The 12,364-nt window shown below is 41.4% G+C and overlaps 1 protein-coding gene across 2 annotated transcripts in view; it reads left to right on the top strand.

Annotated features, from left to right (window-relative positions):
* Nucleotides 1–10,766, top strand: part of LOC135711182 (troponin C, isoallergen Bla g 6.0101-like) — a 40,182-nt gene extending 29,416 nt beyond the window's left edge. For both annotated transcript variants that reach the window (XM_065233964.1, XM_065233965.1), the window contains exons 3-4: nt 9,492–9,887; nt 9,949–10,766. In XM_065233964.1, coding sequence (XP_065090036.1) covers nt 9,492–9,887; nt 9,949–9,983 — 431 coding nt within the window. In that variant the 3' untranslated portion in view covers nt 9,984–10,766. The remainder of the gene's footprint in view (nt 1–9,491; nt 9,888–9,948) is intronic.
* The last annotated feature ends 1,598 nt before the right edge of the window (nt 10,767–12,364 follow it).

The raw sequence follows: 12,364 nt of genomic DNA, 5'->3' as shown, positions 1-12,364 counted from the left end.
CGAACCATTCTGGTTGTATGTGTCGCGCAGCACCATGCAAAGTGTTGCGGACCGATTCAGCCGAGAAACAAACCTTCTCAGTTGCAGCACCTTCTCTGGTGGCATCAGCAACAGTCGATCGTTCCTGCACGGCCAATGATTCCTACTAAATTTTGAGTTCCGTTTAATCAAGTATTCAAAAATTTTCATGATTTTCCACAACAATTTGCTCGAATATGAGGAAAATCGATGACTATTTTAATCAGTCTATGAGTATACTCGGGGGCCTCCCTTAGGTCAGTCGGTAAAGCCGCAGCTATAAAGCAAGACCATACTGGAGGGGGCAGCGTTCGATTCTCAGTTCAGTCAAGGAATGTTAGGGGTTGACTTCCCTGATTGACTGAGTAATATGATTGTACTTGCCACACAATATATACTAATGCAAACATGGTGCAGGCTAAGAAAGCTCTCAATTAACAACTGTGGAAGTGCTCATAGAACACCAAGTTGAGAGCAGATGGAAAGTCCCATTGGGGACGTATTAAAGCCAAAGAAGAATGAGCATACTGAGACTGAGTAAAATTTTCCTCGATTTCCCTTGTAAATCTGGGAAATTTGTACTTAGTCTATGAGTGACTTGCGTTTTGAGTCGAACTCAACGACTGTGTACCGACTGATCGTCGGCGTTTTCGTCGTCATTATGAATGATGCTCGTCTCAGTCAAGCTCAAGCTGGGCGTCGAAGCAACACTTCTACTTAAATTACTTTTTGCCTCATGTTGCAAAGGGAAAACGACTATAAACACCCATTCGATTCGGCGGCGCTCGCAAACGAGTAGGTGTTATGGGAGCGATCAAATTTTAGAGGAATTCGGTACCGGGACGGGTGCTAAAAATATAATCCACTAACTGCCCTCTCTACACGGCGCGCTTACTCACTCTTCAAGTCGAGTGCACCGAAGTGGTGCAAGGGAAAAGCGAGGTTTGTCCGGGCAGAAGATGCGGCTCTGTTAGCTCTCCTGACGGAGAGCAGAGCAGAACGTTTTTTGATCAATGGATGGATGGGACAGACACTGCCCATGCCGATGTTTGCTGAACCTGAGCACGTGCAGAGCTGCAACAGCGAGGAAAATGTTTCGATATAAATTTAAACCCGAGACAAGTTGAAAGCGGTTTGTTGTTGTTGTTGAGTAGAGCAAAAATTGCTGAAGATGAGAAAATATTGCAATTTGATGCGTTTGGCGTAGGGCGGCGATCGTTTTCTTGAACAACAATTCTCGCTGATGGGTTGTTGGCAGCTCTGTGGATTGGGCAGACGTTGGACGGCGAGGTTAGAGACAGAGGCATAGAGATAGAGAGATCGCCTCATTGGCAGACTTTTCTCAATCAGTTGTATTATTGTCGATTGCAGTATTGGATGGTGTGGTGGGAAATGGATGAACAGACTTGTACTGCACGTTTATAAGAATGTTGACGGGTCTATTTCGATACGATTTTGCTACAAGTTGGCATTGGTTGAACTCGAATAGCTGTGTATTTTATAGGAAAATCAAGCTCCCTTAATGGCGACGAACCAAATTTTTGTTGAGTTCTAAGAACTTTTTTGAATATTTAGAATACATTCAAGACGAGTTGGAGAGCCAAACTGATGCGTGAGGGTTTGCTGAACCCTTGACAATCTTTTGAAATGGCAACCTTTCCAAATTGCAAAACAATCAAATGCTTGGTTTTGACGGCGCCGATGGTTGAGTGGTTACCCGAGCAAAGCTGAAGATCAAATTGAAATCAAAATTTGCTGTTATGATGTAACTTATTTTGAATACTCCAGTTGATCTCATTTTGGTTGACTTAACGGTTAACACAGCAAAAATGAGAGCAAAATTTTACACTGTTGAAGCAAACGGAAAACTAATCCTGCTTTCAATGAAATCAATTTGATTACTGATTTTGCATTCATAATGTTTAACTGAATACGGGCCTAGAGTAAATGGTTACCATTCATGTTTCTCAAGCTGAAAGACTTAGGCTCCAATCTCACCGCGGGCAAGTCACGAATGACCTAAAATGTGTTAAACAAATCAGATAAACGATAATCATTAGTTCAACGACAGATGAATTTCAATTAAATTTTAAACAAGACGTAAACAGCAGAACTTCAAGTTAAGTTGCTTTCATTTAAAACGTCTTGACTGCATAATGAAAGCACAATATGATATCAGACTTATGTCGCAACATTTGAAATCAAAATGAGTTTTCATTATGATAGGAACTGCACACTTTAATATCGATTTGCTTTCATTTTGTTAACCGACTTTGCTCGGGTAGCGTGACTGCTATCTCACCGCAAAATGACTGGATTCAATCTTAGCCGATATCAACAATATTTGGTCACATCTTCAGTGAAGTAATGTCATTGGAAGCCCATGGAGTACTTTTCAAAATTGCTTCAAAATTCTCAACGGAAGTCCTCAAGATTTTTTTTTCCAAAATTCCCTAGGAGTTCTCTGCAGAATACCTTTGGAATTTCGCCCATTGATTAAATGTCGATGAAATTAATTGCGTGGTGAAGTTTCCAGGAAAACCTCTTTGAATTCTCCCCATTCCCTGCCGCCCTTGGTCATTTTTGCAGGACCCTCCATTAAAATCAACACAAGTTTGACGTTGAGCATTACTTAACCTTCCGTCCCCAAATTAACCTCAACGGTCACCTCTTCACCGGAAAGGAAAAGGCACATTCCCACAAGCCTCACCGTCTTTTTGATTGTCCTACTTTCCTCATTATAATCACATTTTGCTTTCTTGCCTCAGGCGGCTATACACTTGCAGCGGAAGATCTAGGTAGATGATGCTGACGCTATCGATTTTTCTCACTTCCATGCCACGTCGGAAACTCGCCACCCGGAGAATGCCATGTGCTGTTGCTTCCATCCGGTCACTTTCCGACCGGCGGCGGCATAATAACAATGCCATCAGCAAGCCCGAAAAGCGAATCCTATCTTGGTTCATTCCCCGCCCCTCCCCCTCCTATATTTCATCTTCACCATTTTTCCTGCTTTTATAAAACAAAATGAGAGGTTCATTTTTCTAACTCACTTCCTGTGTGGCTCGACTCGGGAAGCCAGCAGTAGGTCACAGCGTAGCACAACCTGACGATGAGAGACACAAACAACGTATAAGCTCCAACAACAAAAGAAATAAGTTCAACTCACTCCTGTCCGAGATTCCCTTGTCATGCCAGCAGTTGGAAATTTGATCACCATTTATGAATACAATATATTATTTAAAATAGAAAAAACACTGCTGCATACCCGGCAGAGAATCCGGCGTTCGGGTTATGACTTCTTGCTTTGCCCCAACTTGGTTCGAGTTGTGTCATTTTTCACGGACGGCATGACTAGTACCAGGATTGCCATTATGTTTACGGTGTGGTGGGGGACTTTTCCGCTGTTTTTCCGCTGCTTAGATTTCTTTGTTTCGTTTATTTCATTACCCTGTTGCTCAGCAGTGCCGGGTTGTTTGGGGGATCCTTTTATCAACTGTTAGCGGAAGTTTTTGCTACCCTCCATTGAAATGGGTTTGCTAGATGAATGCAGATAGAAGAGTCGTTAAATTTCGGGATGATGGGAAGGCGAGGATTAGGCAACTGGCGTATTCCTCATGTAATGGTTTATCTTCTCCTGGGTTCTCCCGTGAGAGAAGTCATGCATTAGAGTGCACTGCTTGAAGATATTATGGCTATAGACTTCTTGTACAACATTCTCTGTTTTGATGATCACTCCGCTAACAGTAAGCAACTCCATCTGCACTGCCTCAAATCCCGAGCAGTCAAAGACTGTGTGCTCCGGTGTATCCACATTTCCACACTCCGGGTAGAGCGGTGACCTTGTAAGTTTAAAACGATGTAGGAATAACCTCGTCATTTCATGCATTTTTAAGTTAATCAAGAGTCTAAAAAATATATTTCCGAAGATTCACCAAGTCTCAAGAAATTTGAGTTGATACTAGATCTCGCCGTTTCATGCATTTTAAATTTATTTGTCATCAATCAAAACTTTAACTAATCATGCTTTTTTACAGCATGCGTCAAGTTAACGGTTACATAGCTGAATATACTAAACATCAATATCAGATTTAAAGTGAGCATTCCATACGATAGATGAGGAGATGAAAGTATAGAATTGATAGTTTCGTTATAGTACTGCAGTGTTAAAATTGTATATGGAAAGTATAAAGCGAGCGAAGGACAATTGTAAGGAAGGTACGAATCGGATCGAGCATTCCTTTTACCGAAGTCACCCGTTGGTGAGGGGCAGTGAGGGATATTTCCCCTCACCATCACTAAATTCTCAAAAATTACTTTGAGTTCTTTTTAAAATTGCCATGCAATTTTCCAGATATTTGCCTTTAAAACTGAACGCATAGTTCGAACACTTTTCGAAATGGATCACATTTTTCGAACAGTTAAAAATGACGTTTCCTACAACTCGCACTATGCCATGGAGCAATATTTTGGTATTGGATTTTTCTTCTAAAACCTCGAGAAAATAGGCTCTTATTCATGCTAAGCATGACAAATCTGGAATTAATTGCGAATCTGAAATTTTCGTTAAATCGCTGGTAGAATGTCTTCCCAAAACTGCTCAACAATATGCTTAAAGGTTCAACAACAACAGGTGCTCAACATTACGATTAAAGGTTCAGTCTTCCTTCTACTACAGGCTGTTGCTCGAACTTTTCTTCGTACATGATCCATCTTCTTTTGCACAAGTCCTGTTCCCTCTTGTTTGGCTACCAATTTCTTTGCTGCTTGATATCCGTCCGGTCAATTTCAATTCCATCCTTTTTCTTCAGTATGTGCTTCACAATTGACCAGTATTCCTCAATTGGCCTTAGTTCCGGAATATTGGCCGGATTCATCTCCATGGGAACCCAAGGGGTTGGTCACTCCAAACATTTTGCCAAAAATACAGATGGCACACCTGGGTACTTTCATTGGCACCCATGGTTAGAAATTTTCATAATATTTAAAGTTACTGGCAACACTGTACTATATCTGCACCTGCTCTGTGCATGTGTCAAAATGTTAATCATTGCAATCATTGTTGTTGACACAATCCAATTTTTGATTTCATAACTTCAACCGTGAATTTCCGGTGAAGTTCTGCCATGGATTCCTCACAGCGTACAGTTTTCCAAAACATCAGGATGAGCAAGGTTATCAAGGCCAAGTACAACTGTAATCTGGAGGTCATACTGGAATTCTTCCGGATGGCGCTCCGGAGTCGCTACTGTAAGACTGCTAGATCGGAGAACATCCACTCAAGATGATCGAACTGTGAAGCTGAGTGAAAAGATGACCATGAAGGGACTGCTACAAGTCATAACGCCGATTCGGAATGTAATTAGTGAGCTGATTAGTGGGGAGAGCGAGACCCTGAAAGAGGAAGGGGAGATTCGTGACGGAGCTGAAATCACAGTCAAAGTTTTACGTGTAATTGTAGGATGTTGATTGGTCAGCTGTTTGGCTCCTGAAAGTCGACATCGGTGAGTTGGTTGAAGGATAGGTTTAGCTCTCAGACACAACCCTGGTAACCCAGCGCTTGAAATATAATATTTATAAGCTAGGCCGAGAAGAAGTCCCGGCGAAGTGTAAAGTGACCGGTATTTTCCATGATGCCCAGTTCAGTAAGAATTTCAACATCGCGATGTTTGCAATAATCCTCGTAGAACTGATGCGAACGCAGCTTTTCGAACTCTATGAGGTACGAATTAATTATGGAATCCCAGCCGCACAGAGGATCGTAATGGGATCGGTGTCCATACAAAGTCACCATCTGGCCGTAGTAGTTTTATCAGTGGTCGTTTACCACGTTTGATTCCGTACCGCTTCACCACTTCGTTGATCAGCCAACCGACATTCACGTCCTTGATTCGTTCCTCATCGTAACTGACATCGATGAATTCGCCTTCGATGATCACTCGGACCATGTTCGGAAGTAGAATCTTCACCGCTGTTTACTTTCTTACCACCAGAACGCTGGCGACGCATCTTTGACTGAGTCGATGGCTTTCGGGAGAAACTCCTACCAGAAGCGTTCATCAGAATCTGAAGAGCACCTGGATCAGTTTCATATGATGATGCACACTCGTTTCGTCTACTTACCACCGTCACCTGTGGTTCAATCCAGTAGAAGTTATTGTCCTGTCGGAAATTGGAAGTGCCTCCCCCGGAGAACGTTCTTGCTCGAGGCTTCGATTCGTTGGCCGAGGCCGTTGCTTATTAGGTTCAGTGGAGTCCTTTTCCGATTTATGGGAGCAACGAACCGAGAGTCACGACAGTTAAGCTGGGTTTAGATTAGCCAAGTCAAATGATCAACTCAGTTGAACTTAATAGGCTTGAAAATTTGAGCCTGGTTCAAATTTTTTCAATTCAAGTGAGTTGATCAAGTCAGTTGAATGGCATGGTTTACACGTTCAATTCGCGTTCAAGTCAGTTGAATTCAACTTACTTGATCAATTTACTTGCCCTGTCTAAACCCAGCTTTAGGATCTGGGATAGGATTCCACTGCTTATTGTAAACAGTCAAATAAACCAGGTTGCCAAACATACAATTATACAAAAAAAAAATCAGTCTGATGACACTTTCGGCACTGCCGGTAGGCACACGTGAGGTACACTGAGAAAAAAGTTTGCGCAAAATACGTGTGTAGAGTGACCACCCCTTGTGGGAACCACTGTCACGCCATGTTCGCTGTACCACTGTTTGGTAGAATCTGAATAGTGACAGCTTTTCAAGTCCAGCCAGAATAGGCAATCCACCTCACGTTGCTCCAGAAAAGACAGAAGTCTCTTCCGTTGGCACTCCTTCTGGAAAATTTGGTGGTTCATGGTCCCAACAGTAACCAAAGTTTAGCTTTTCAGCCCACAACTGCAGATTGCTTGCCAGACAAGGAACTTTTTGGGGAGTTTCGACTTCTTTTTGAGGCGTTATATTCCTGCCCAGAAGTTTGATCGAAAACTGCCAGGAACGGATAGACCGGGATTTGCGTTTCGAGCGTACATGATCGAATCGCGACGTGCTTGCTGCGGTGATGCCATGATGCCATGAACTTTTCCTGACAACCAATGTCTACTGTGATTCGATACACTCTTAGCTTGATTCAGTGGAATTTAGAAAATTCTACACATAAAAAAAATGCCTTAATGGCAGTATCTTCAACCTTTAATTCACTTTGATCTCTCTTCTACATTTTCTAGGAACTATCATCAGAATTCTATTCCTTTAGCTTCTCCTCAAAACTTAATTGAAATTTTCTTAAAAGTTGTCCTAAATTTACATAACAATTTCCTATAAATTTTAGTCAGAGTTATTATATATTCTCCTCCAAATTTAATTGATATCTTCATCAAAACATTCTTAAAAATTCTTCAAACTGTCAAATAAAGGAAATCCCCATGTAAGGCTCATGGCACGATAATTTGATCCAGAATCTTAATTTTATAAATCCAGGATATTATCTCCGTTTCGTTTTGAGTTTGCCTCAATGTGAATGTCTTTTCATAAAGCTGTGCAATCGTTCTCCTCAATGTGATAAACTTTGCAGTTTGCTCTTTGCGTTCAATATGTGAGGAAATAACAAGCCTGACCCTAGTAATGCAAAAAGGTTCCTCCTGCTTGATCTTTGCACTATTTCCTCTAGCAGCATTACGAATTTCTCATCAAATTACTTATGAACTTGACCTAGCGTAAGAATTTTTCAATTCGACAACACGTTCTGTGAAAACAAAAACCGATTCATTTTGAATCATCCTTACTCCCATTGCTAAGGATAGTTTAACTATTGTTTGATACAAATTAGTACCCGAATGATTTGAATGCTAGTTTAGTCACTTTAACAAATATAAGGTCATTCGTGACTTGTCCGGGAATGAGATTTGAACGCATGACCTATAGCCTGTGAGGCATGAATGGTCAAATTGAACTGCGCTTTGCATTTTTGTATCTTTGAGATAAAGCTAATTACAAACTGTCCACCGTCAATCTATTTTACACAGAAATAGCACCAGAAAACCAGATTCAAGAACCATAAATCAGTTATTAATTACACACAGCAATAAGATTTCATCACTCGAGCTGCCTCTGTTCTGGTGGCAAGATTGTCACTAATGACACGATTCATCTTCAAATTATTCCGCACCAAGTACCTGCTCTGTACCTACTCTGTAGCGCTCTGCAATCTAATTAAATTTGCACGTCTATTAATACCTCATCAGCAGAGAACGTGCTCGCCATCAAAAATTTACCTCGCCACCAACGCCCGCCTCTCTCCCTCTGCTCGGCAATAACAAAGACAAATTGAATGGCTTAATTCGCGCAAATCCTGGACGGTCTGTACAATTTATCTACAATGAAGCAAGCGCTAGAAGTTGCACTTCAATATGCAACATCAACGTCGGCAGGATACAGTTGGTGGGAATTTATCGCTTTGGTTCACTCGCCGACGATGGCAGCTGCTGAGGCTAATGTTGATATTTAATTTGCATTTTGGTCGCATCGGGTCAAGGTTCTCGGGATTGTGTCTACACTAGGGTGCTCTTTCAACATGTATTGAAGGCTTCAAAACCTGTGCAAAATTTGACCGAATTTGCGGGAGAATTTTTAACATTATATGGCAAATGATGGGAAACGGATTGATCCTATTACTTACCAATACTCCAAATATTGCTCAACGTACTATACAACAAACTTTGTCAAAAAGTGGTGCCGATGAAGTAGTGGTAAGCGTGATTGCCTCTCACCCCAAAAGTCGAGGGTTCAATCCCAGTCGGCGCCGCCGGGATTTTCTGAGGCATAACATCCCTGATCACGCCTTCCTTCGGAAGGGAAGTAGAGCCGTTGTTTCCCGATCCATGAGTTGATGGGGTTAATAGGTAGGGTTCAGGTGTGGGAGCTGCCTCCCTGGCGTCAGTAGCATTGGTACTCAGAACGAAAAACAAGATCGATGGAAAACAAATCAAGGAAAACAAACAAACTTTGTCAAAGATTGCAAATCAATTTGATCTTTTTGCAAAACAAAAACTAATCTTTCACTTTTGACCAAGTGTTCCACACGTACCTACAAGCTCATGCATGCGTTTGTAGGTATGTGCGAACTTTTTTTTTTCTTAGAAGTCTAAATTATTTGCAGTTTTCGATAAAGTTGTTCTGCATAGTATTCTCAATTTATTTCCGCGATTTGATCAATATTTGAATATTTGGCAAGCAAATTAATAGGTTCGTTTCGTTTCCAATACATTCACCCATACAAAATATAAAATTCTCTCGCAAATTCAGATGATAACCAAATTCGTTCAAATTTGACAGCGTTGTTGGGGACATCGGAAGAGCAATGGGGAACAGGGGGTTGTGATCCATCATACAAACTTGACCCACCCTAGTCCACACTCTTGTTTGTTCACCCGCATTTGCGATTGTGACTGACGTATTCTCCATTTCTATTTCGCCCCTACAGTGCTGAGAAACGCCTTCAACGCGTTCGATCAGGAGAAGAAGGGATGCATCGGCACCCAGATGGTCGGTACCATCCTGAGCATGCTGGGTCACCAGTTGGACGACCAGCTGCTCAAGGAAATCATCGACGAGGTCGACGCTGACGGTTCCGGTGAACTGGAGTTTGAGGAATTCGTTACCCTGGCTGCCCGGTTCCTGGTTGAGGAGGATGCCGAAGCCATGCAGCAGGAGCTGAAGGAAGCCTTCCGTCTGTACGACAAGGAAGGCAACGGCTACATCACCACCCAGGTGCTGCGCGAAATCCTTAAGGAGCTGGACGACAACATAACCAATGACGATCTGGACATGATGATCGAGGAAATCGATTCTGATGGTTCCGGAACCGTTGATTTCGATGGTAAGTTTATCAACTTTTCGCGCCAGCCACAACCGTACTAACGATTCCATCTCTTTTGCAGAATTCATGGAAGTCATGACTGGTGGAGATGACTAAACGCATCAGCGCTATCCCGTCCAACTCAGTATACCATCCACCTTTCGCTAGCTTAATGTTCGTTTTAATATTTAATTACCTTCTACTCTATCTTGATAATGTTAGCTTAAATTTTCCACCTTGCTTTCTATACAAGGAATCATGTTACCAAGTAAACGCAGTAGCACAGTAGCTAGAAACAGAGAAACAGAATGCACGTGTCGTAGAGTCAAAACCAACCGCGTAGGAATGGACGAAAGCAAAGTTTTTACAGTGAGGAATCCTTATTCCCGGATGGTTCAATCGTCCGTGTTCTTTGTTCCGGATACTTGGACGCCATTATTTTGCTGAAGAGGATATCATATCCGGTCAACATTATATCCGGTTAAAGTAATCCGAATAAAGGAATACAGGCACCCAAGCCATCCGGGAATCAGGACACTCGACTGTATTTGCTACCACCGAGAAAGGAGAAAAACAATGGTCAGGAATAAAAATAACAATATTCGACACTACACACACAATACAAGAAGCCCCATCGATGCCGGCAGGGGGTAGTTCAAAGTTTGAATCGCGTCGCTAGCCAACATCTATGTAACAGTGTTTATTGAGTCATACAATTTATCGCTGCAACTCGGACCGGGTCAAACTCTGTATCCTACCAGCTACCACCCTTGTTTCAAACTCCACCCGAACCACGTGAACAAAAAGCAGCAGCAGCTGGTACCCGGGAGCTAGTTTTCAACTTTTTCGAAAACAGTAATTGTATTGTTGTACAAAATAAAATCAATTTGTACTGGATAATATCAATAAGGGTTTTTGGTTTTCTGCTGAACAAAGAAAGTCCCTCCTTCCTAAGTGTGCGTTGAAGTAAGCAAAAAGTGAGTCTTTTACAATTCGAGCTCAAAAATTTGGTGTCAGAGCCCGAGTAGACGATAATATCAAATTAATAGAAGGTTTTACTTTTGCAATTGGGGAACAAAACATCAAAAATTGTTATTAGTATGATTCATACAAGAGATAAATATCAAAAAATCAATGGGACCATAACTGAGTGATAGCAAAGTCAGTTCATTGCATTTCTAGAGAAAAGCAAAAATCATAGCAAATTAATATCACATTTCGCTATTATATCTCATCAAGCTATTGATGTATTGTTTAAATTAATAAATTTAATCACATATGATTAGCTTACTCTCCTGTCAGATCAAAATTAGATCTTGAATTACTGATACTAAAAAAAAATCATAACAATAGCAAATTATGCTATGATAGCAGAATAAGCTATTGATTTGTTATAGCGCTCAACTTACCAACAAAATAATAAGATATTGATAGTAAAATTTATATTATTTTGATATTTCCTTCTACCCGGGAGCCCAGCATCTTGCTACCGTCATCAATCATGATCGTGTCGGGAATTGAAGAAGAACGTTTTCGTGTGACATGGTATCGCCTTGCGTAAATTTCCGCTCACGTCTGACGAAGTGCTTCGGATGATGGATGACCGATCGATACATTCCGGAAAAGTTGACTCAATTTATCTCCGGAGAGGATAACTCGCATGCTTACGTGTATACACATTAGGCTTGGTATTCGGCAATTGATTGCCAATTTTCATGCATGTCAGCTGGTTTATAAGTTGAATTGCTCCATCCGGTAAACTGGAGTTTGATAAATATCTAGAGTAGATTGATTCATCCTGCCTGATGCAATGAACTATTTATTTTTCTTGCTGGCTTTGACGTTCTTACATGTGAAAACGCCTGCTTTCAACTTAGTTTCTTTGAAGCTGTTCCAAGTTATTAGCATCCAGCTCTGCATGGGTTTGTGTTGGGTCAGATCCAATTTCCATCATACCAAGTACAACCCGCAAATAACTTATATTTTTAACAGATTTGTACACACAATAAATGAATTTTTCTACTTAAGACACCTACTGATTCGGTACACTTTCCATTGAGTACCGTTTGGTATATAGGGTGTCCTAGAAAGTATAAGCACACTTTCCACTCACCGCCATTTCTACCCCGATGAAGTTTATGAGCTGTTCATCCATGTGTGTTGTTGTTTACTTATTGCTCAACAAGTTTGTGTGCGCAGAGTGCATTTTTTCACAAAATCATCCAAATGCGAGGCATTTCCCCGGTAAAGCCCAAACCAATCGTGCACAAATGGTGCACTATTCCCATCCTATCAGTAAGGAAGTTGGCGAAAATTAAGGAAGTAAGTATCGTAGCAGTCCAAACCGCCATGGGGAAGTTCGGCGAAGAATTTATCTTCGAGAACACATCGAAATCTGGCCGTAAACCGGGAACGGTGGAGCAGAAGATCACCAAGCTTTCGTCATTAAGAAAAAGCCTCTGTTCGAGATTTGGTCAAACAACTTAGAACATCGAAGA

The sequence above is a fragment of the Ochlerotatus camptorhynchus genome, unplaced genomic scaffold, assembly GCF_037179485.1.
Source record: "Ochlerotatus camptorhynchus isolate MF236.1 unplaced genomic scaffold, CSIRO-AGI_Acam_v1.1 ptg000423l, whole genome shotgun sequence".
Classification (NCBI taxonomy): domain Eukaryota; kingdom Metazoa; phylum Arthropoda; class Insecta; order Diptera; family Culicidae; genus Ochlerotatus; species Ochlerotatus camptorhynchus.
This window is presented reverse-complemented; position numbering and strand designations above follow the sequence as displayed.